The sequence below is a fragment of the Scophthalmus maximus genome, chromosome 8, assembly GCF_022379125.1.
Source record: "Scophthalmus maximus strain ysfricsl-2021 chromosome 8, ASM2237912v1, whole genome shotgun sequence".
Lineage (NCBI taxonomy): Eukaryota > Metazoa > Chordata > Actinopteri > Pleuronectiformes > Scophthalmidae > Scophthalmus > Scophthalmus maximus.
In genome coordinates this window covers 6,618,702-6,639,973 of record NC_061522.1, presented here as the reverse complement: position 1 = coordinate 6,639,973, position 21,272 = coordinate 6,618,702, and the positions used below count along the sequence as shown (strand labels likewise).

The 21,272-nt window shown below is 42.0% G+C and overlaps 1 protein-coding gene and 2 long non-coding RNA genes across 9 annotated transcripts in view; 2 read left to right on the top strand and 1 right to left on the bottom strand.

Annotated features, from left to right (window-relative positions):
• march1 (membrane-associated ring finger (C3HC4) 1) overlaps positions 1–21,272 on the bottom strand; it is a 26,643-nt gene extending 5,371 nt beyond the window's left edge. The window contains exons 1-8 of one of the 7 annotated variants that reach the window (XM_035637149.2): positions 20,938–21,272; positions 19,808–19,918; positions 19,555–19,641; positions 9,303–9,420; positions 8,307–8,561; positions 7,359–7,777; positions 1,598–1,648; positions 937–1,010 (exon numbers count right to left, since the gene is read on the bottom strand). In XM_035637149.2, the coding sequence (XP_035493042.2) occupies positions 937–1,010; positions 1,598–1,648; positions 7,359–7,445 (212 nt within the window). In that variant the 5' untranslated portion in view covers positions 7,446–7,777; positions 8,307–8,561; positions 9,303–9,420; ... (1 more) ...; positions 19,808–19,918; positions 20,938–21,272. Of the gene's footprint in view, positions 1–936; positions 1,011–1,597; positions 1,649–7,358; positions 7,778–8,306; positions 8,562–9,302; positions 9,440–11,727; positions 11,747–19,554; positions 19,642–19,807; positions 20,175–20,335; positions 20,525–20,937 lie in introns of those variants that run through there. The other 6 variants (XM_035637148.2, XM_035637147.2, XM_035637150.2 and 3 more) reach the window with 6 other exon arrangements.
• Positions 9,001–11,434, top strand: LOC118312507. Its single transcript, XR_004794238.2, has 3 exons — positions 9,001–9,436; positions 9,535–9,670; positions 11,111–11,434. It is a non-coding gene; the product is annotated as an uncharacterized LOC118312507 (long non-coding RNA).
• LOC118312508 lies at positions 12,762–16,647 on the top strand. The gene is made up of 2 exons (XR_004794239.2): positions 12,762–12,866; positions 13,365–16,647. It is a non-coding gene; the product is annotated as an uncharacterized LOC118312508 (long non-coding RNA).

The following is a 21,272-nucleotide window of genomic DNA, read 5'->3' as shown; positions in this document are numbered from 1 at the left end:
AGCCTGGTTCCAGGTTTCACAAGTTCACATCTCAGTTTTTTTTCCAGTGATTCCAACGGATGTTTTTGACATCCATGTTTCCCTTTTGGAAAAACAACAGAGCCAAATTGTGGTATTATATATGTCCTAAAATGTCATATGGCAGAATCTAGATTGGTGTTCCATTATCTGTACAGCTTATCCTGGGAGGGTTGCGTAGGGGCTGGAGCCAGTCAAAGCTGGCACGACCTGGACAGGTCGCCGGTCTATTAACTCTTCAATTAACTTAAACCGCCATGTCTTTGGACTGTGGGAGGAAGCCGGTGAAAAGAAAATATCTTCTCTGTGTGAAAAACGGGCTGAAGCAACTGCTATCATGGTTTTTGTGTTAACTAAGCATGATATTGGTGGGATGGATATGTCACCACTGACTGGTTGGGGGCAAAATAACAACAGCTGACAGGAGCATCATGTCAAGACTGGGTGAAGAAGTGGAAACAAAATGGCAGTTAAGTAAAAAATCAGGCTATGGAAACAGAACAGAACATGTTACAGGGACAAATGGACGTCCAAGCAGACACAGTGTTGCTCTCAGCCTCGATGCCACTGGACTGATCCCGTCAGCGAGACGACCGCATCACCGGTGGACGTAATAACCTAAATGTTCCATTTCTGCAAGAAGCCATCTTCCTCTCATTGCACCATTGGATTTCAGCATCCATTTTAATTTCGTAACGCCCTCGGGGGTGCTGCGGACCATATTAATTCGTTCTCCCACTCGGTGGAGGAGAAGAGGCTTCAAACTGTGCATGTTAATATCACTGAGATAAACAGTGGCTGCTCTGGTGCCAGGCTTCAACAGAGGCGTTTGCGTTCGGAGATATAGTCACTGAACAGGAAAGGAATCAGAGTTTCCTCTTGCTAAAATTGGCAAATGTAAAGAGACAGAAGTTTTACCTGCATATGTCCTGAGAAGACGGGGTGATTGATGTCCTGGAGGCTGTAGTTTGTCCTGTAGTAGAGTTACTGGCCTGCAACAAACAACGGACTGAAATGAGCTCTGTACCAGTCAGTAATCACAGGTACTTTTTAGATGCAATTAATCATCAAATTTAAACGTGTTATGAAAAGTTGAAAATGAATAGTTTTGTACACGCCCCTGACCCGGCATTATAAAGTTGTTGTGGCTAACATTTTAGCAAACAGTTGCCTATGTGCATGTCTCGCAGCCACAGATAAACACTAGTATTTATTTTCAGCTGCAGTCTGCTCACTCCAAAAGTTTAAGTCAAATATTCTCCCTGCTTTCTTTTTTTAGATCTTCTCTGCAGAAAACAGCTGCAGGTGACGATTATCTGAGGGTGTGCTACTATGAGTTATTATTTGATATTACACAAAGTAATTTTAATCACATTAATTATGAAAAATATTCATTAATGGAACTTCAAGCATCAAAGTGATTCGACAGTGTACTCAAAGCAACCTCTAGTTCATTGGTTCATAACACGTCCAACATTCTGCACATTCTTGCACATGAGATTCTACATGGTATGACACACACACTATGACCTTTGACCCTGAATTTGGCCCATGATGCCGCCTGATGTTCCGTGGTTACCTTGGAGACGTTGCTGGATCGACTCCCCGAGCGCCCAGGGGCTTTCCTTCCCTGTAGGGTGGAAGAGAGACGTAAAAAATCATTAGAGAACTCAAGAGAAGTATCGTCTCACTGTCACATTTTCAGTGTGATCTGCTGTAGAGCTGCAAGGACCAATTATTTTCATCACAAAAAATGATATGCAGGTGATTTATTTTTCGGAAAATTGATAGTTTAGTCCATGAAATACCAACAGAGTTACACATGAAATGTTCTGGTAGCCAACGGTAACATCTTTTAGTGGCTTGTTTTGTAAGATATTTCATTTGAACATAAAAAGAAACAGTAAATCGTCACATTTGACAAACCAGAGACCGATAATATTTACTGATTATCATCATTATTGGCTGTATTGTTCTGTCAATCAACTAAACACTTAACTGACTAATGTTCTCAGCTCAAATACGCTGTCATTTGCATTTTACCTACGATTTTAACACTAGAAACTGAGGCACTGTTCATTTCACAAACTACATTTTCATCTGTGACTTGTCTTAATAAGAATTTCCAAAGTAAGTGACTTGAGAGATAGTTTTGTGTCATTAAAGAAGATAAATGTTGAACTGGACAAGCGGATTCTTAAACTCAATAAAAACATGAACAGTCTATAGTATTCAGTGTTGTCTGGTGACTGTGTTGAGCGGTTGAAAACCAACGTTAGGAGTCAAGCGTGGCCACGTGTGCTGGTTATGTCGTCGTGACCCCGGCTAAAGCCAGCCAATCCTATTACGCGGCTGCCCTGCTAAGATCCCGCTCTGCAATGTGTCTCTATTTAAAGTCAACTTAAAGCACTTTTTCTAGAACTACCCAGAGCACTTATGGTATGAACTCAACTGTCAGACATCCTTGGCCTCGTTCGCTGCCGGCAGTATCTGATACAAGATGTAGTTACCAGTAGACACGTGTGGGAGTTTCCCAGTACTAATATGGTTTAACCACCATGAAAACACATATAGTCCCTAATCTTGAATCATGGTTTGATCAAGACATACCATGCGGTGAAACCACGTCAGCTTACAAGTGTCCATAAGGATGCAACCTATACCATTATTGTAACTTTATATCACAATATTAATTTTAAATCATAATGGCCATTTTCGGGGAAACAATTGAGAAACTGTTCACCGGTAAAGTAACTCGACAGAGACGTCTGTTCTGCAAAGAAAATACCTCGAAAATACTTTGTGCTGCAAAAAATGAGATATAGTCCTGATCATTAATGTACGACTTGATAAATGGGTAATTGCTATGGTATTATTAACGATGTGGAAAAATATCTAAAAGTAGAAAAATGTACATTGTTTGACAGTTCATATACTGTCATTTCATCCAAAGTTCAGCTGTGTGTCTGCATTCACATGGGTGTACTACTTCTTTATAAATGTGAAATAAATATATGGACGCTGAGCATAATTATAGCTACTGGATATAGTTTACAAGAAACGGACACATTTTTGTCGTAATTACATTGCCCATAAAACATCAGAAAACTCTTCACTGTCACCTTTCACTTTGTTGTGTGTTGTTGAAGCTGTAGTGCGCAAGTGTCAGATTTATTAAGCAATAATACAGAGCAACTGGAGCGATCACAGAAAGAAATCTTGGTCAAAACACCTTTCCTGTCATTATTTCCTTCACTACTTCCACTACGTCCACTTGCCTTTCATCCTCAGTCACACATTTGTTATTGCAGGCAATATCCAGCACCAGACCTCTGGCCCCCGCTGCCTTTATTGTGAATATGCGCACGCACGCACGCACGCACGCACGCACGCACGCACGCACGCACGCACGCACGCACGCACGCACGCACGCACGCACGCACACAGAGAGAGGGAGAGAGCGAACATGCCACAGGGACAAGCAGGCGAACCTCCCAACAGCGTTGTAGTGAGTGGGGGGTGGGAAATGAACTGAAGCATAAAGTGAAATTCTATGTGTTTTCATAGTACACTGCTGCAAGGAGGTAAAATTAGACAGAATCATGCTGGTGATCTTCTATATTTTTCTTACTGCAAACAGATCCAATGAAAAACCGAAAAGCAAACATGCGTTTGTCCGTCTTCCACTAGTTTCTGACATTGTCTGTGCCACTCTGCACCAAGCCCATCGTGCAAATATGTAATCTAATTTTCAATTCAAAATCTAAAAACCTCTGGTCACTTTGGGTTTTTTTCAGAAAGCGTTGCTCAAACGAGAGTAGGAGTTACAGCGCTGTGTACAGCAGTAGGAAGGTGCATGTGGGCTGGATTCAGAATAAAAGAACATCCATCCATGCAATTATCTATACCACTAATCCTTTCAGGGTCGCGGGGAGGCTGCAGCCAACCCCAGCTGACATTGGATAGGAGGCAGGGTACATCTTGGACTGGTCGCCAAACGACAGGGCCGACATATAGACACACACAACCTCTCACACTCAGTCACACCTACAGGCAATTTAGAGTCGAGTGTCGGTCACAGATGTGACTTTCATAGTGTCTGGACACGTTTATGGCACAAAGACTGTGACACATACGTTCTTATAGGCGGACACGTTCATAGGGATGACAGTTACGAGTTACTGTGCATCTCACAGAGTGTAGAGTTGATGTTTTGGAATCCCTCATGTGGGTGGTTTCTTTATATATTTTTATACTTGACAAATAAAAAGCAAACCAGAGCCCACACGCATCAGCCCACACACAGACAGTTGTGGAAACATTCTGTGAATCAGTGACGAGTAGAAGAAGACGGCATCATCTAAGCTGATCAGGGGATTTACTGATAGCCAGGTTTAAATCAGTAGTCCTTCACAGAGTCAGAGCAAACACTCTGCAGCCTCCCCTGGGTGTTAGAGGGGAGGGACACATGTACCTGTGACCTGTAACTCACTACAGAATATTAGATAACAATATCATCTTATTCATAGAGGCAGGTGAGTCACTCATCAAAAGTGAGATACCAGTGTTTAATTCCACAGCTCCCACAACTTGATCATGAGTAAATAAATGATACATTTTAAAGATTTTGCATTAGTGTCAATTTGTAATTCTGAAAAAATTGCAGATGTTTGTGTGTGATGTATTAATTGTATTAACGGCTGTTAATAAAGACTCAGATTCCATAAAGATCCAGAGAGTTGAGCACAAGCTGAGGCTACTCATGAAGTGGATAATGAGCACTTGGTAACTTCTTTCAGAAAAACAAACTGATATTTTGGCTTTTAATTCTCACGTCTGAGCGCAACCTGTGAAAACCACATGTCGTGTTTGTACAAAGCAGCTGTAGCTCTCTGCAAAGAGTCTGGTCTCAGTGGTATTTAGCACAAAGACCCGCAGAAAGTGAAACAGTGTATTCTTGTACGCTGCTATAGAACCATTATAGGACCAATACATCTTCAGAGCTACGAGAGTGTGAGGGCTTCTGATAAACAACATGTTATATGACTTTGAGGTAGCAAGGCTTAGGATTCCTTTCAGTTAGACTCAACACATCTGGACCAGTCCAGGGAACACACAGAGATTAGAGTTATATCAATATTCTCAACTATCTGTTGGCAAGTCTTTTTCTTTTTTTCAATTAAGCCTGGCATGTTTGAGATGAGTTGAACGACGGGCGAACTTGCTATTCAGTCTTACTAATGGCGTGACAAAGCCACCACAGTTCCTTTCAAGTCATGTGATGCAGGCAGAGTAGCCAAAACAGAGAGACACACAAAATGTGATTGTTGAGAATTGCACAACAGAAACAGGTTAGGTGAAGGGGGGATTTAGAGATTTAGGATTTTTCTTTTGGATTGATGATGCAGCTAATAAAACATTGTGCTAATAGCTGTTCAGATCAAATAGGAGACTGACACGTCCCCTGGCTATGTATACTGGTGTATTATAGTCTCTGTACAGTAGCTGAATCCCAACTGTAGGTTTTTATTTGACTAAAAAATGTACCGTCATTCCTCACGTCCAGCACAGAAGCCGTAATTCAAAATCCACGACAGGTCAAAGATGCAACAACGCACTTCTAGCGCGAAGACTTGCGAGAAGAATTACAGACAAACTGAACATCTGTAGATCACAGTAATACGAACTGTTCTGTTCCGCCATGTACTGTACACGCCTCAACTCACAGCTCAGTGGCAGGAAGGTGCTGTGTCAGAGCTAATGTCTGAGGGCTACCTACCTGAGCCTCTCTCCCTCTGCCGACTCTGGTGCACAGCAGAGACGTTGGTGAGTCTGTGTGTGGAGTGGACGTGTGCATGTTTCTGCAGAGGGGATTAAGTGATGTAGCGTGGTACCACGGCTGCATTTTGGTTCTGTACTCTGGCTTGGGATCAAAAACACCCACGGCCACATTTAGACAACCAGCCGTGTAGCTGCGGCTGACACAGTTTATACTAGATTGCAAAAATGTTTTAAATAGCAACAACAACCCTATCACCATGGCAACATAACCAACCCCCCCAACAACTGCTGGTTATACTTGATTATTGAGTTGTGATTGGTCCAGGGGAAACACGTGACATCACCTGTATTCAATACAGACTCGCCCACTTCAAACAAGTGAGAACAGCAACAATAAAAGGGTAACACAAAAAAGAAAAATCTCATAACAGACAAAATGAAATAACCTTACTTACTTATTTCAAATAGTCTAAAATTGTCCCACTCTATACTTTGCTACATTTTGAAAATTAATTTACAAAAATCAACAAAGTCCTGCAACATCCAGTAGCTCATTTATATAAAGATTATTACAGTACCGTCAGACGGCATGTATGCATTATCTTACCACCATGCATCATCTACATCTTTGTGTGCATTATCTATATCTTACCACTATGCATTATAGCCGCCCAGCAAATCTACCAATCAGAAGAGATTTATAGTTTTTGTCTAAACGGGTTATCGTCAGTAGGTGATTGTAGTGTCAAACACGCAGTCCGTGGTAATCCTCATGGCCGAATGATCCAATAACCTAACATGCGTACAAGGCAGCCACCATGTTTCATTCAAACTGGGGTCATTTGTTGTGCGTTATGGTCCTGCTACTCCTTCACAGTTTGTTTTCACTCTCTGCCGTCAAGTCAAGTCAAAAAAGGCCAAAATCATGATTTGCCTCCACCAACCAGTCACGTTACAGTGAACATCAACGTCTGTCCAGACTCAGTGACGACTATGAGGGAACCTAATCAAAGGCATTAAGTGTATTTTTTTTTCATTGACATGTATGATTCCACTGAATGACAAGGAAAGAGTTTTTGCTGAACATTTTGATGTTACAGTAAAGTTGACCTTTGACCTTTCGGACAAACATCATCACTTCATTATTTTGTCAAAATAGATCAATTTTAAAATGTTGTCATGATTAGTGTATGAACTATGAAAGTTATGGCCCCCCCAAAAATATTTTGTTAGGTCAAAGTGTCCTTGACCTTTTAACCATCAAATACTCTCAGTTCATCTATAATATATCACTTCATCCTTGAATCTGAGTGAACGTTTATGCAAGATGCAATGAAAGTCCCTCCAGACCTAATGCATCCCGCACACACACAGACAAACACACATACACACAAATGTGCAGCCTCCTCTACGGTCATCGACACCATTGCTCAGGGACAAATCGACTTCTGCCTCCATAAATAACTTATCGTGAAACCTGACATCTCTAACTTTACACTAGTTTGAAGCCTTCTTGCAGCACTGAGGCTTGAGAACAGATTTAAGAGTCGATGTCTCACCTCGTTTTTGTCTTTGGAGCGAGGAGCACTCTTGCCATTGCTGGCTGTCTCCCTGCCCGGCACCACAGTTATCTGCTGTACTGGCATGCTGCTGTTTCCAGGCAACACTCCGGCGTTACTCCCACAGCATTCCCAGTACGTCGCACCGTCCTGTCCTCAGATCCTCGCCCCTGCGAGTGATCGCTGTCCCATCCACCGGCGGTTTTCAGGGAAGGGCGACGGCGCTCCAGGGTTGCTCTCCCTAATCAGCCCTATCCTGATCATTAAGAGGAGCGGAGATGGAACGGGATTGGGTCACCGTGGCAACAGGAAGACCGATCTGGAGATGGTGGGGTGTGAGGTCGTCATGACGACTGGGAAACTCCTCAACAGTGCACACCACCACCTCCTCCTCCTCCCCCTCCTCTTCCTCTGCCCCCCTGCAGAGAGACGGAGAGAGGAAGAGTTGAGATGGAGCTGAGCAGTAAACAAGGGAGAAGCATGTGTTGTATTGGTGCGTGTGTCTGGGTGTGTGTTTGTGTTTATGGAGGGGCGGAGCCAGGATTCTGTCGTGCTTGCCTGGTAACAAGCATACAGTCCACAGGGATTAGGGCTAAGACTAACCTCAATCTCCTCCTCTGACCAGTGGTGCTGCTAATAAGCTTACACAACTTGTTGCACATGGACAACACTAGATATAAGATGTGAAACCACTTAGTGTCTTCTGTCATGGAATGGAAAAGCTAAAGAAATCATATCCACACGTCAGAATGTCTTTACAGAATGTGTGTGTGTGTGTGTGTGTGTGTTTGTGTGTGTGTGTTGGGGGGGGGTAGGTAATCCTATTTCACATCGTCTCAGGCCATAAGGATTATGATTGATTTAACTGGAAAATAGGGTGACTTCAAGTGATCACTAAACTGACTGAGGTAAGAGGGCAGACAACAGATGAAGAGGCGAACAACTCACGTGGTTAATTGAATTTCACGTCTCCTGAGACCTGCGCTGGGCGGAGGCCGTCCACTCAAATGATACCGGCTCTAGCAAGAATCTTGGTCCTTCCAAACTTCTTCCATTGAAGAAATATGGAGCCGGCCAACGTCATCTTGAGTACATTTTTGTAGCACTTCCCCAAATCTGTGCCTCGGCACAATCCCATCTCTGAGCTCTGCAGGCTGTTCTTTTTCCTCGTGGCTTGGTGTTTGCCCTGATGTGCATTGTCAGCTGTGAGATAAAGACAGGCGTGCGCCGCAGATCATGTCCAATCGGTTGACTTTACCACAGGTGGACTCTTGTCAAGGAGCGGGAATATCTCAAAGATGAGCGAGAGAAATGGGGAGGCACCTGAACTAACTGTCTGGTGTCATGGCGAAGTGTTTGAATAAAATTTCTAAATACTGTCTACGCTTTGTCGTTATGGGGCTTTGAGTGTAGATTGTTAATGAAGATATATGTATGTATGTATGTGTATATATATATACACATACACGCATTCACATCACTTTAATATCATTTAATCGCATTGAAAATGAAGAAATCTCAAGATACTTGCTTTGCTGTCTAATTGAATTCAAAGAGCACAATTGTATCAACACCTGTGGAATGCAAAACTCCAGTTCTTTTTTAAAATGCATCATGAGGACACCTGTGTATTTGTGTATGTAAGTCTAGTACACACTGAAGATGGTGGGTAGGTGGTTTCAGAGGGGAAATTGATTGGTTTGCAGCAGGCGGAAACCTAATGTTCCACATCACATAGTTTCTTACAAAGAAAAAAAAAACACTTCAGTTTTGTTTTCCACAGAGTTTCAGTATCAAGTGTAAGTGTTGGCACAGAAATGTTTAAAACACTAAAATCTTATGCTCTCCTGCCATCTAGAACAAATACTAAATACGTTCATATATTTCTACTGTTAAACACAGAGGCACAGGGCCCATTAATAATTAGGGTTAATATGATCTCACCTGAACTTGAGAGGGGATGTGTAAGTCAGCTCTTCACAGTTCTTGAAAGTGTGTTACACACACACACGCACACACAGAGAGAGGGTTTGTGTGTTGGATGGTCAACATCTCGGAGCTCCTGTAACACATCAAGGGTAAGTGTTCATTCCTAATTTTGATTCAGCGTGCGATGGGGAGGGGATGCCAGTCTTGTTGGAGAGCGGGTGAAGTGACAGCTTAAAAACGTTTACAGTCGACACACAGCGGACGGGTGTAGATGGCATCTCCGTTCACTGAGCTGGAGGCGCTGACGATCATGTTCTCTCTCCTGGTTTTCGCCCTCTTCACACTTACCGGAATTCTCAATGAGGAACGTGCACACTCCAAGGGTACGACCACACACACACACATATACAGAATATATATAAAACGAATGACTTTTTTCACTTTACAGTCAGTTGTTATTTACCGTATAAAGTAAAACTATTAGAATCACGTGTTTAACTATTGCAAAGTGTGTTTTGATTTATTAAAATCAATAGATTTTATATGGCATAGTTACGGCCACTTTCATCCGAGAAGACATACCAACTGTACATGCCCTCAGTTAGGGCTGCAACTAACGATTATTTTCATGATCCATTAATCTGTCAATTATTTTCTCGATTAATCTATTAGTTGTTTGCTCCATAAAGTGTCATAAAATGTTGAAATTGTCGATCTTGTTCCCCAAAACTCCAAGATGATGTGTTGTTTTGTCCACAAACCAAAGATATTTGGTTGAGTGTCATAGAGGAGCAAAGAAACCAGTAAATATTCACATTTAAGAAGCTGAAATCTGAGAATTTTGACTTTTTCCCCCCACAAAAACTACTTGAACCGATTAATCGATATCAAAATAGATGACAATTAATTTGTTAATCGATTACTAATCGATTAACTGATGCAGCTCTAAACTCAGTGTATATAATATGATAGTATAGTATACGCTGAAAGGTTACTGCTTATTGCTCAATGCCTGTACTCAGTGGGTTGAGGGAGGAAGTAATGGGGATATTTCGTGACATGTTACAGAAAGTGGGATGAACTATGAAGCTGAATAAAGTGGATTGAAAACTTTCTGAAGAACCAGATAATATAAATTAGATGATGTTTTTTTTTTTGTGGCAGGAATATTGACAATTGGAACACACCAGACAATGATAACTAGTATAATAAACGAGGTGCTGGCTTGGATACACCATTGAAGATTTACAGATTGTCTTAAAACAAGATTATGGTTGTTTATGTTAAGGAACATCAGTCAAATTAGCTTTTAACAGAATGAGAATATGTTGTGGGACCCTCTGTAAAACCCCAACCCCAGTTACTTGTGGATATGGGAGACATATCTACAAGTAACATTTAAGTGGACATAAAGGGGAGAACTCCTCCCCACTGCCGCCCTCGAAAAGGCACGGCAGTGGGGAGGAGCAAGTGAAGAAAGAGTGGATCTCATTTTTAGAATGGGTTAAGAGGTGAAGAAACTGTCAGTTATACCATAATAGATTTAATCGATTCCAGGAAATGAGACTTCAGCATCTCAGAAAACCTAAAAATGCGTGAGACAGTTGCTTTTTTAAAATTTGTTTTAGACATGTTAATCATATATTTTTTAAACATATATACAGCTACATATGCCCACGTATACATACTTGTGTGTTTATATATAAATACATCATTTAATTTCAATCTGACCTAGTCTAATCATGTTGACCATATATGTTCTTCTTTAAATGTGATGAAAACAATAGTAAGTGACGATTTTTTCTATATTTCCTCTTCTCCAGAGACTTACACACAAGCACAAAGTGAGGAGTGTGTCATTTAAAGAAACTCCTGCCAACCACAGAGAACTCCCTCTTCATGTTTGTTGCCTATTTATGAGGACACGTCAGTCAAAGCCTTGGGGACTGTGTGTGTGTGTGTGTGTGTGTGTGTGTGAGAGAATAAAAGTCACCAGAATAAAGTCTAAATGGTGACCTCTGCATGTGTGTGAGTGCGTGTGTGTGTACTTTGATACAGGATCCAGTGTTATTTGCTTCCAGGATGAAGCACGAAGGCGTGGCCTAGACGCGACTAGATCAATAAATAAATGTGTGCTTAAACAGTGAGGAGACCGTGTCTCGCGTCTGCTTTCTTTTTTCTTTGAGAGTGTGTAAATGTAAAAACAAACACTTCATTTTGATCTGAAGATCTGACAACAGCTGCTGTGATTCTGCTCCTGGTAAGTTCCAAATCCTCGTGACTACTACTTCTCTTGTTGTATCACACTGTTATGATTTGCCTCAAGCAATTTGTACCAAAAGTTCATCTCTGATTTCCAATGAGCAGCTGCTGAGAGGGTTTTTCAAAATCTAGGTCAGAGGCAAAAAGGTGTGCTGACAGGATTAGAGTGAGCTCTCACATTATTGTTCAGTAAGTGAGACATCTGAACCATTCTCGCCAGGCATCAGAAGGTGGAGCTGGTGTGAGTGAGCAGATCTACAGCAAGAAAAATGTGTGAACAACGGGCCATCTGTTTTGACCATAATGATTAATTCTGCAACAATGTAAAAATACATGAGAGACACCTGTTGACGCATTGTTTCAAACAGGTGTGAAAACCAGTGGAATGATCTATTCATATTTGTTCAGGAAGTTTCATCAAACACCAGAGTGCATTTCTTAACTTTCTTAAAACACGACAATATCTGATACGGCTAAAGTCTCAAATGTTTCAGACAACAATTAATCATGAACAGACGATTCTGCAATAAGATCTCTCACAAGCACTCTGAGGATTACTGTACTGTCGGAGTAGGAGTCACTGTCAACCAACTACTGCGTTAACAGCTGCAACTAAGAAGGCTGTGAGGCCACCTGGTGGAGATGACATGCTGCTGCATCTCAAGCTCTACGTAAAAATGTATTGAAATGAGAATGCTTTTCAGGTAAGAAATGTAAAATCCGTGGCTTCTGTGCAGACAAACAATTTTCTCTTTCAGTAGAATGTCACGATAAATTTGAGACACAAGTCAAATCCTGATGTATGCGACTCAGACGTGTAGTAGCTTCTTTCCAGACGTCTGATTCACAGCCCACATCTCAGACTCTTTTAAGTCGTTCAAACGGATGACTTGAATGAAGTCAACCAAATCAGGGGGATTACCCTGGTCGTCCCACTGGCCCGTCCGACCATGAACCAGGGTTAAAATGTGTCAAACGGCCAAGAATTACAGCTGTCACAGATGATGATCTCAAAAAGAAAATAATATTCTAATGCGCACTTCATCTGTGAGCATTGTTTCGATCTTCTTCTTGCTATTGTTGCTATTACTGAGTGTATTGGGATAAACAACAACAACCGGTGTCGTGTTTCATCTAAACACACTGAATCCGCCCCTGATTTGACCGACCGCTGGTGCTTTGTGTTGTAATGACGTGCTTCGTGTCATACAGTTGTGTAGATGGAACTGCCCTTCACTGACTTTGAGCTGACCTTCATTATCGTCGCCTTCGTCGTCTTCTCTCTCTTCAGCATGGCTTCGATCTTCATCCAGCCAGGTAACCAAAAGTCCTCTGTTAAGGCCAATTCATACTTTCCACGTCCGCAAGAACAATTTGTGACCACATCGATGGTACACATAGCAAGTGTGCCGGCTGCACATCTTCCAATTCACGGAACGGATTCTTGTTTTGATGGTGATATGGTTAATTAGGTCAGTGGACCTCTTCGACAACTTCCATGGTACATGTCCCACTGGGTCTGGGTGCAGGCTATGTTGCTCGTGCTGTGGACCGTTGGCTTGTACCATGTCGTCTTCTACTACTTCTTGAGTAGTGCTGTAGTGCTTACCAACTTAAAACGGAGTGTGGCTCTGGAAATGTGCATGCCTGGAAAGCTAGACCAACGCCGACCCTTAATTGTGCTACGAATGGACCCATGTCCGCGAGTCCGCAGCTGTGTGCAGATGCGGAAAGTATGTTCAAGCCTCTATCACATACGCGCAGGCAAATATCAACTTTTCAAATGCTGTGAATTGTGTTCATGTTCACTTTCAGAAAAAGATGTCGATGAAGCAAAGGCGTCGAGACCATTGAACCGAAGGCAAAGAGTGATCACAAAGCAAGCTGGACAGAGGCCATGAAGTAAAGTCAGAATTCTTGATCTGCTGGGTCAAAACTACCCAAAAGTACATGAAATGATTAGTTAAATGAGTATTCAAATTAGCACCAAAGGACCAGCTACAACAGTAAATGCCATTTCCACATGATGTTAACATCAGTATAAATTATTTCATAATTTATATGAATATAACACTCAAACAAATGATTTCTCTGCATCAAGTACTTTCGGCCCATAAAGCATATTTGCTTACAATACTTGCACAGACATTTTTAGTTCAGGACTTTGTCTTGTGATTCAGTTTACTCTACATTGTCATATTGCTAAAGGATCTGAATGCTTCTTTCACCACCAGGTCATTCAAATCTGGGGTGTTGCAAATGTGAGTGACTCTTTTGAAAACTCTGGTTTAAAGGCCTGGGGGGACTCTGTGAAGTTATCCTTATTGATCAGTAGCCATTAACAAGCTTAGTTTAGGGGATTCAAATCTAATAGCGCTCATCTGATGTTTTTCTCCCTTTCCACTAACATGGATCACTGAGATTTGGAAATGTTCTTCCGATGAGGTTGCACTGCTCACTTTCTCGCAGAATGCATTTGACAATAATCCACAAAGCGCTTGCTCTTTAGCCCCATCTGCAGTGCTCATCAAAAACAACATCAACACTACTCTAATACCACTGAAAAAAAGACCCAGCCAGGTAGAACCCAAGTTAGATGAGACCAAGCGCAAACTTCTGCAGAACTTGATCAAATATGTTGTGTATTTTAAGTAGTTGTATCTACAGGACATTCAGAACCGTACTGCAGTGCAAAGCATGGACGCAGGGTTTGTGTGTCCATTGAAGCCGCTGTGTCTGGTTTAGGATTAAACAAAACAAAAGTGACTTTTGGCCCCTGAAGTCATTGTGGGGTGACATCCTGGGGGGTTAGAGCCTGCTCCCTGTTGAGTTTGCCCCCTGACCCCTGAGCCCTCCGTCACTCCTCCACAGTCAGCCGTCTAGTTGCCAACACGGAGAAGGGGAGGAGGACCGCCAGAAAAAAAGACGGAGTGAATCGACTGTTGTGAGATCTCTTTTCTTTACAGATCTAAAAAAGAAAAAAAAACGCCCGGCTCATTTGTGTTGTGATTCAGGCAGTGTGATGTGTCCTGATGATCCACTATACAATCACTGTGTGTGTCTGTGTATTGCCTGTTCACTGCTGTTTATGTGTATATGTGCATCCATTGAGGTCTGTATTGGCCAATTGCAGATAAAGGGTCTTAAGAGTAATTAAGCTCTAGGCTGGCTGCGGCCCCTCATTAACAGTGAAGACCTTTGGCATGACAAGAGAGACACTATCACTCTAACGATGGACAACGAACTGACCCATCAGATCACCATCAACACTCGTACGCACACACACAGACACTGGACAACGCCCTAAAATGTCAGACAACCTGGCACACCTCTGCTCCGGTGTAGAGTCAATGCAACTTTGGTTTTATCTCCGTGGCTATGGCAGTCGGTTCAATTGCTTACAACAGCACTGCACTCTGCACTGAAAAATTAATGCTCAGATATCGGGCCGTGTCAACATCACAAAAAATTGGTCGATACTCGGCAACAAACTAAAAACTTAACTAGCAAAATGCAGATGTTACCATCATGCATGACACAGAGTTAATGAAAGAGGGTTTGATAATGGATCGCAGGTATGGATTAAATCCTCTATCATGGTAAATGTAATTTCATATCACAATGTCAATGAGGAAAAGCTGTAAAAAAACTGCAACTATAAAGTTGATGCTAGTGGCATTGACATTTTTTCGCTAATTAGTTATTTTTCTGACCAACAGTGCAAAACGCTATATATTAGTTGCGATATCATTAAATATACAGAAATGCAGAACATTTGACCATATTACCATACAGCAGTACTGTTGTCTACAAAGGAATAACTGCCATTGTACAAATAATAAAAGTCAGAGCAACATCAAAGACGGTAGACAAATATATCGTGGTATCAAGCAACACCGATTTGAATTACATGACATGATCACGAGATTTGAATCCAACTGGACACTGGATATTTTTTGGACTGACATGCTTGACAGCTCCCTCCTCAACCCCACAACAATACAACAAATGTTTTGGATAAATTATGTTCCCTCCCCTCCAATTGAAAATCTATTGTAAAAATGAGTACAGAGGCTGTTTTGGAGGCTGGCGATGGCTGAACACTTTGCTAAAAAACTTTATGTTGGTCACCCATCAGTATGCCTCATATAAAGCTCTTTGCACGTTAAGCATACAGTATGTGCATACATGCAACAATGTCCAGCTGAGTGTAAAGGAAGACAGTCACTTTATGACCCACTGTTCCTCTTAGCAAGTTTTATCAGAGAGGAAGTTCTTTATCAGTAGATCCTGGTGAAGAGAAGATGGGAGAGGAAGAAGAAAGTGAAATTTCAAGAGGGGAGGGGAGGAGAGGCTGAAGCTTCCTCTGTGGTCATAAAGATCACAGCTACTGGGAAGACCATGACAACTTTCACAGCAGCAATAACACCAGCTCTGCAGTCCAACTCTGTCCTGGGTTACACACTAATCCAAAATGATTTCAAAAAGTATCCAACTGACAAAAAGAAAAAAAGCTAAAGCATACTATTCTTCTTGTAGGCGGTCAGAAAACAATGTGATCATTTGAACCATTTTTTATATGCAGCAGACTAGGGCTGCTACTAACGATTATTTTCATTATCTAATATTTTCTTGTCCATAAAATGATGAAAAATGTTGATTGTGTTTTCCAAACCTTGAGATGATGTTTGTTTTTGTTCAAACACAAAATATATTTTGTATACTGTCATAGAGTAGCAAAGAAACCAGAAAATATACAACTAAATATCCATTTAAGAAGCTGATATCTTAGAATTTTCCCATAACAACCACTAAAAGCGATTATCAAAATAGTTGGCGATTAATTTAGTAGTCAATTACTAATGGATTAATCGATTAACTGTTGCAACTCTGCAGCAGACATTTTCATGTCGAATATTGATTTTCACCTGCCAGTAAATCCTGTGCACACTACTCGTTGGGTTCAATTGCACATTAACTTGAAAAGATCTTGAGGCGAACAACTCTCATTACAAATGGTCCGATCTATACTTCCGCTGCATACTGTGTGTGAGATTTTGTGACACAAATGTCAATAAAAAAAGTTTCCACAACCAAAGATGGCATTTTTACTTTTGATTAAATGAATTTAAATAAGGTATTCAAGGAAATCAAATGAAATTTGGAACCACCAGTTGAATGCGTGTATATATAGTACTGATACCACAGCCTGTTTCAATACTTTGGATAATGAAAGCTGTGATGATTCATTTTAGTTGGTATCAAAAGAGAAGGGCTGACACAATAAGTTGATTAAACGTTTAGAAGATTGAGAGAAAAGAAATATAACTCACTAATGAAGAAAATATACTGCCTCTCCATGTTTTATGTCATTGTAAACTGAAAAATGTTTGGTTTTGGTCCTTTGGTTGATCATAACAATACATCTTAAGGCATCACTCTGGGAAGCTGAGAGTTAATTTACTGTGTTCTGACATTTTATATAAGGGTCAATGGAAATTATAATGGAAAATAATAATTTCTCGCACACACACAGTTCTCGACACTCAGTGCTGCAGACGCGGTTCATAACAAAAAAAGTAGCGAGGCTTAAAAACCCAACTATTCATCATATTCCAAGGAATGTTGAGTGCAGCCCTGCCAAAGTAGTGTCGCAGTTTAATAGGAGACGACCCTGTATGTGTGTGTGTATGTGTGTGTGTGTGTGTGTGTGTGTGTGTGTGTCTCTCTCTCTCTCTCTCACGTAGGGGAGTGTTTCAGCCTGGGTAATCCCTGTAAAAACGTATAATCCCCAGGAAGAGCAAATATTACAACACGCTTGAATCAGTGACACAGAAAACCTGGTGGGGAGAATTCGCTTCGATTCACTTGTTTTTTTGGGCAGATGGAGAGAAACAGAGAGAGAGAGAGAGAGAGAGAGAGAGACACAGACAAACTGATATTTGGCAGCACTTAGTGGGCAGTGGATACCAGGTGGCTCTGAATGACAATTGAGACCAAATTAGCATATTCAAATAGGGAAAATAAAAGTTTTTTAAAGACAATGGCAGCTGATATGCAAAGTGCAGCTCGCCACAGAAACGAACTGCATACCTCGGCGGAGTGTTTGCGGCAGGATGAATGTGTGTACGAGAATGCTCGTGTTTGTACGTTACCTAAAAATCCACGTGGAATCTCTGTCATTTCACGAGCAAACATTTTTGCAAACACCATAAAGCAATAAAGGCAAGATTTCTAAAGACACGATGACACATACACACTAAAAAATACAAATGGAGATTCCGGCCTCTTTTGTCTACTTTTTGGGGCTGAAGAGAGCCGACGGTCCACATGCTTGTTCAAAGTCTCAGTGACTATTTTGAGCCCTGTGGTCCATTAGTGTCCTGCTGCTTCTCTAATCCTCATTCACATGTAATGGCTGACATTTCATCTTAATGTGTTAATTCATTAGCCGGGTGCTGAATGGAGAGTCTCAGTCCACAGAGACGGCCGTAAGCAGACACGCTAATGAGTCCCCACACTTTGCAAAGCCGCCGGCGACCGCAGAGCTAATGCCAAAGCGAAGTGGGTTACCTGCTGCAGGAAAATCCCCTGTAACACCACCAACTGACGACCCGCATGATACGCAGGGCTGGGTATTGTTTGAATATTTCGATACTTGGGAAGACACAATAACAGCAGTTATTTAAGATAACATGTTGGATTTTTTGTAATATAAAAACAATTATTCAATAAAATAATGTTGGAATACAGACATTTTAAAGAAATGTTTAAAGTCAATAACTTTGCTTAGACAGAAAAGTGGTTAGAATTGAGATTCAAATCATGAACTTTCTGATCAAACAATAAGTAAACAACTAAATGCCAGCTCATCCTACAATACTAGACACATTTCAATACTTTCCACTGCTGCAGATGGTACCAGAAAAGGTTCTACTCAGCCCTAAATTCACACCCCAATCAAGTTTTCATCAACTGATCAAGATTTGAACCCAGCTTCAGGTACTTGAACATACCACTGACTTTTTGTCTGTACTAAAAAACCCCCCCACAGAAGTTAGATACCGTGCCTGAAGAGAAAGTGCTAAAAGAAGAAAAACCAAACTAAAGACGACTCTGTGAAACAGTTAAGGGTTTCTTGACAGAACCTTACAGACATTCAGATTCACCCATTCAAGTGGTGACATAAATTAGCAGCCAACCAACAAAACAAAGACAGGCGGCAGTCCCGCAGACAGACAGAGACAGTGGATGGAGGAGGCCCAGACAGACGGTCGGTCTATCGTTAGTCCAGTGCATCTCTGGATCCCATTCTCAATCAGGTCTCCTGCCCCCAAAATGCTCAGCACAAACACCCGCGCCCCCCCCCCCCCCCCCCAACACCCTCCGAAGGCCCCAGATGTGTGGGCCCTCGTGTGCGGGGGTAGGGGACGGCTGCGGGAGGAGGGAACCGTTCCTTGAAGGACCTGCTATACTTTCAGTCGCGGCTTTGCTCTTATGTTATTATTAGCGATGAATCAAAAAAATAAAAAGCCTGCCTCTTCTGCTCTCCTAAAATAATAAACAAATCAATCATTCATAGCTGTTGCACACATGTGCGCGTGTGCACACGCACGCACACATGCGCGCGTGTGCACACGCACACACACACACGCACACACACACACACACACACACACACACAAAATGCAGAAATAGAGTGTGTGTTCAAGGGGCAGTTGGAGGCTAGGGAGGGGGCTTCCTGTCATTGGAATTACCCTCTACATGTGGGGTCAATATGTGCAATGGTTAAGTGTGTGTGTGTGTGTGTGTGTGTGTGTGTGTGTGTGTGTGTGTCTCCGTTGAGGTGGGAGCTGCTGTGGGAGCTACACCCCCCCCCCCCATACTCCCGCCTCCCTTCTAAAAGGCTGTATAAAGGAGGTGGGGGGAGCACCTTTGTCACTTTGCTCTCAGACACAGGGACAATCCCTCTCCCACTGGACACACACACACTCTGGACACTCACATTCCTCAGGGACGGACGGACTATCTGGAGAGAAGAAGTAGCAGCAGCCCTGTGTACTGGACCCTCTCCCAGCTGGGCCCTTCTGGACTGAAAGACAGAGGGGACGAGAGACAGAACCACACTGAGCATCATCAGTCCCGCGCAGAAGGCCGAGGACTTTGAGGGGCGGGGGGGGGAAAGACACATATAACTAACTGAGATCTTCTGAAGCTAAACTTAAAACCAAGCCATGAGGATCTTCAACCTGCTCTACCTGCTCCTGCTGCTGCTGCTTGTAGCTGCTGTAGCACCAGTCTCCTCCGCCAGACCAGGTAAGAATCTCGAAGTGCATGTTGCTCTCCTGAGCGGCCGTCAGGTGGTGTCCCTTTAAAACCGGTCCGGACTGTTAGAAATATAGTCCCGGTCGGAAAGGTCACCAGTTTAAAATATATATAGATATATCACTGCGCAATGAACGTTACTTCTTGCTAGGCTATCTTAACTTTAACTTACGCTCATTGCTAACAACGTGAACACTTTGGTTACTTTTGCTAAATAAATAGGCAGTTTTATTTAATTGGCAAAAAAAAAGCATCACATAACCTTTAACGCCCCCAAATGACTGGCAGGTGTAAAGTTAGCCACTGGGCCCGGACTGTTACAACAACATAGTTCCGGCCGGTCACCTGTTTTAAATCACTGCGTCATATACGTTTTATCGCCATCAGTTTAAAATTTTAAAGGTACCCGAACTTAAAATAAATGAAGACAGTTTTATTTCAACGTTTAAAACTTTACCCACCAACCGACAGGTGTCCATTAAAAAAAAACACTGGGCCTAGTCTGTTCGAACATAGTTCCGGCCGGACAGCGGCTCGCAACAGCGTTCTTCTAAATCCCTGCGCGGTGCACGTGAATCTGCAGGTAACCACGGCAACAGCACTTTTTAGCTAGCTAAAGTTTAACTAGCTAAAAGACCCGGAAATGGATCAAAGTTTGTACAGGAATTGTAGTTATTTCCTACAACACAGAAAGATAGATAGATAGATAGATAGATAGATAGATAGATAGATAGATAGATAGTTATTTCATTTATTCCAAGCTGGGAAATTCTGGTGTAACAGCAGCACGTTTCACACAGCACACTTATATATAAATATAAATATATAAATATATAAATATATAAATATAAATATATATATATATATATATATATATATATATATATATACACACATAACTGTTAAAAATGTATATATATATATATATATATATATATATATATATATATATATATATATATATATATATATATATATATATATAAAGAATTTACGTGAATCTTAATAGTGTAAAATAATATCTCGTCTTATTACACGACTAAGCACAATAAAATCAACCAACACACGTATAACAGGAGCGTGACCGTGATGATGATGGAGAGGAGAGGATGAAGGGAGGAGGAGGAGGAGGGAGCGGCAGGATCGCCGCCGGGGGATCGCACACAGCCGGCGGCCCCCGTGAGTCCCCCTTTGTGCCCCCGGCTGGAAGGCGCTCCGGCGCGCTTTTGTGAAGCCACGGTGTTAAAACGCCATGCAAATACACCAGCTCCATTAACATGACATGGAGCCGCAGTGCCAAGTGTAAAGGAGTTGTCCCTCCGGGCGCGCGGAGCAGTTCCTCTCGGAGGGAGGGAGCGGGTCATAAAGTCATCGGGCGGTTTATCTCTTCCTGGGGCC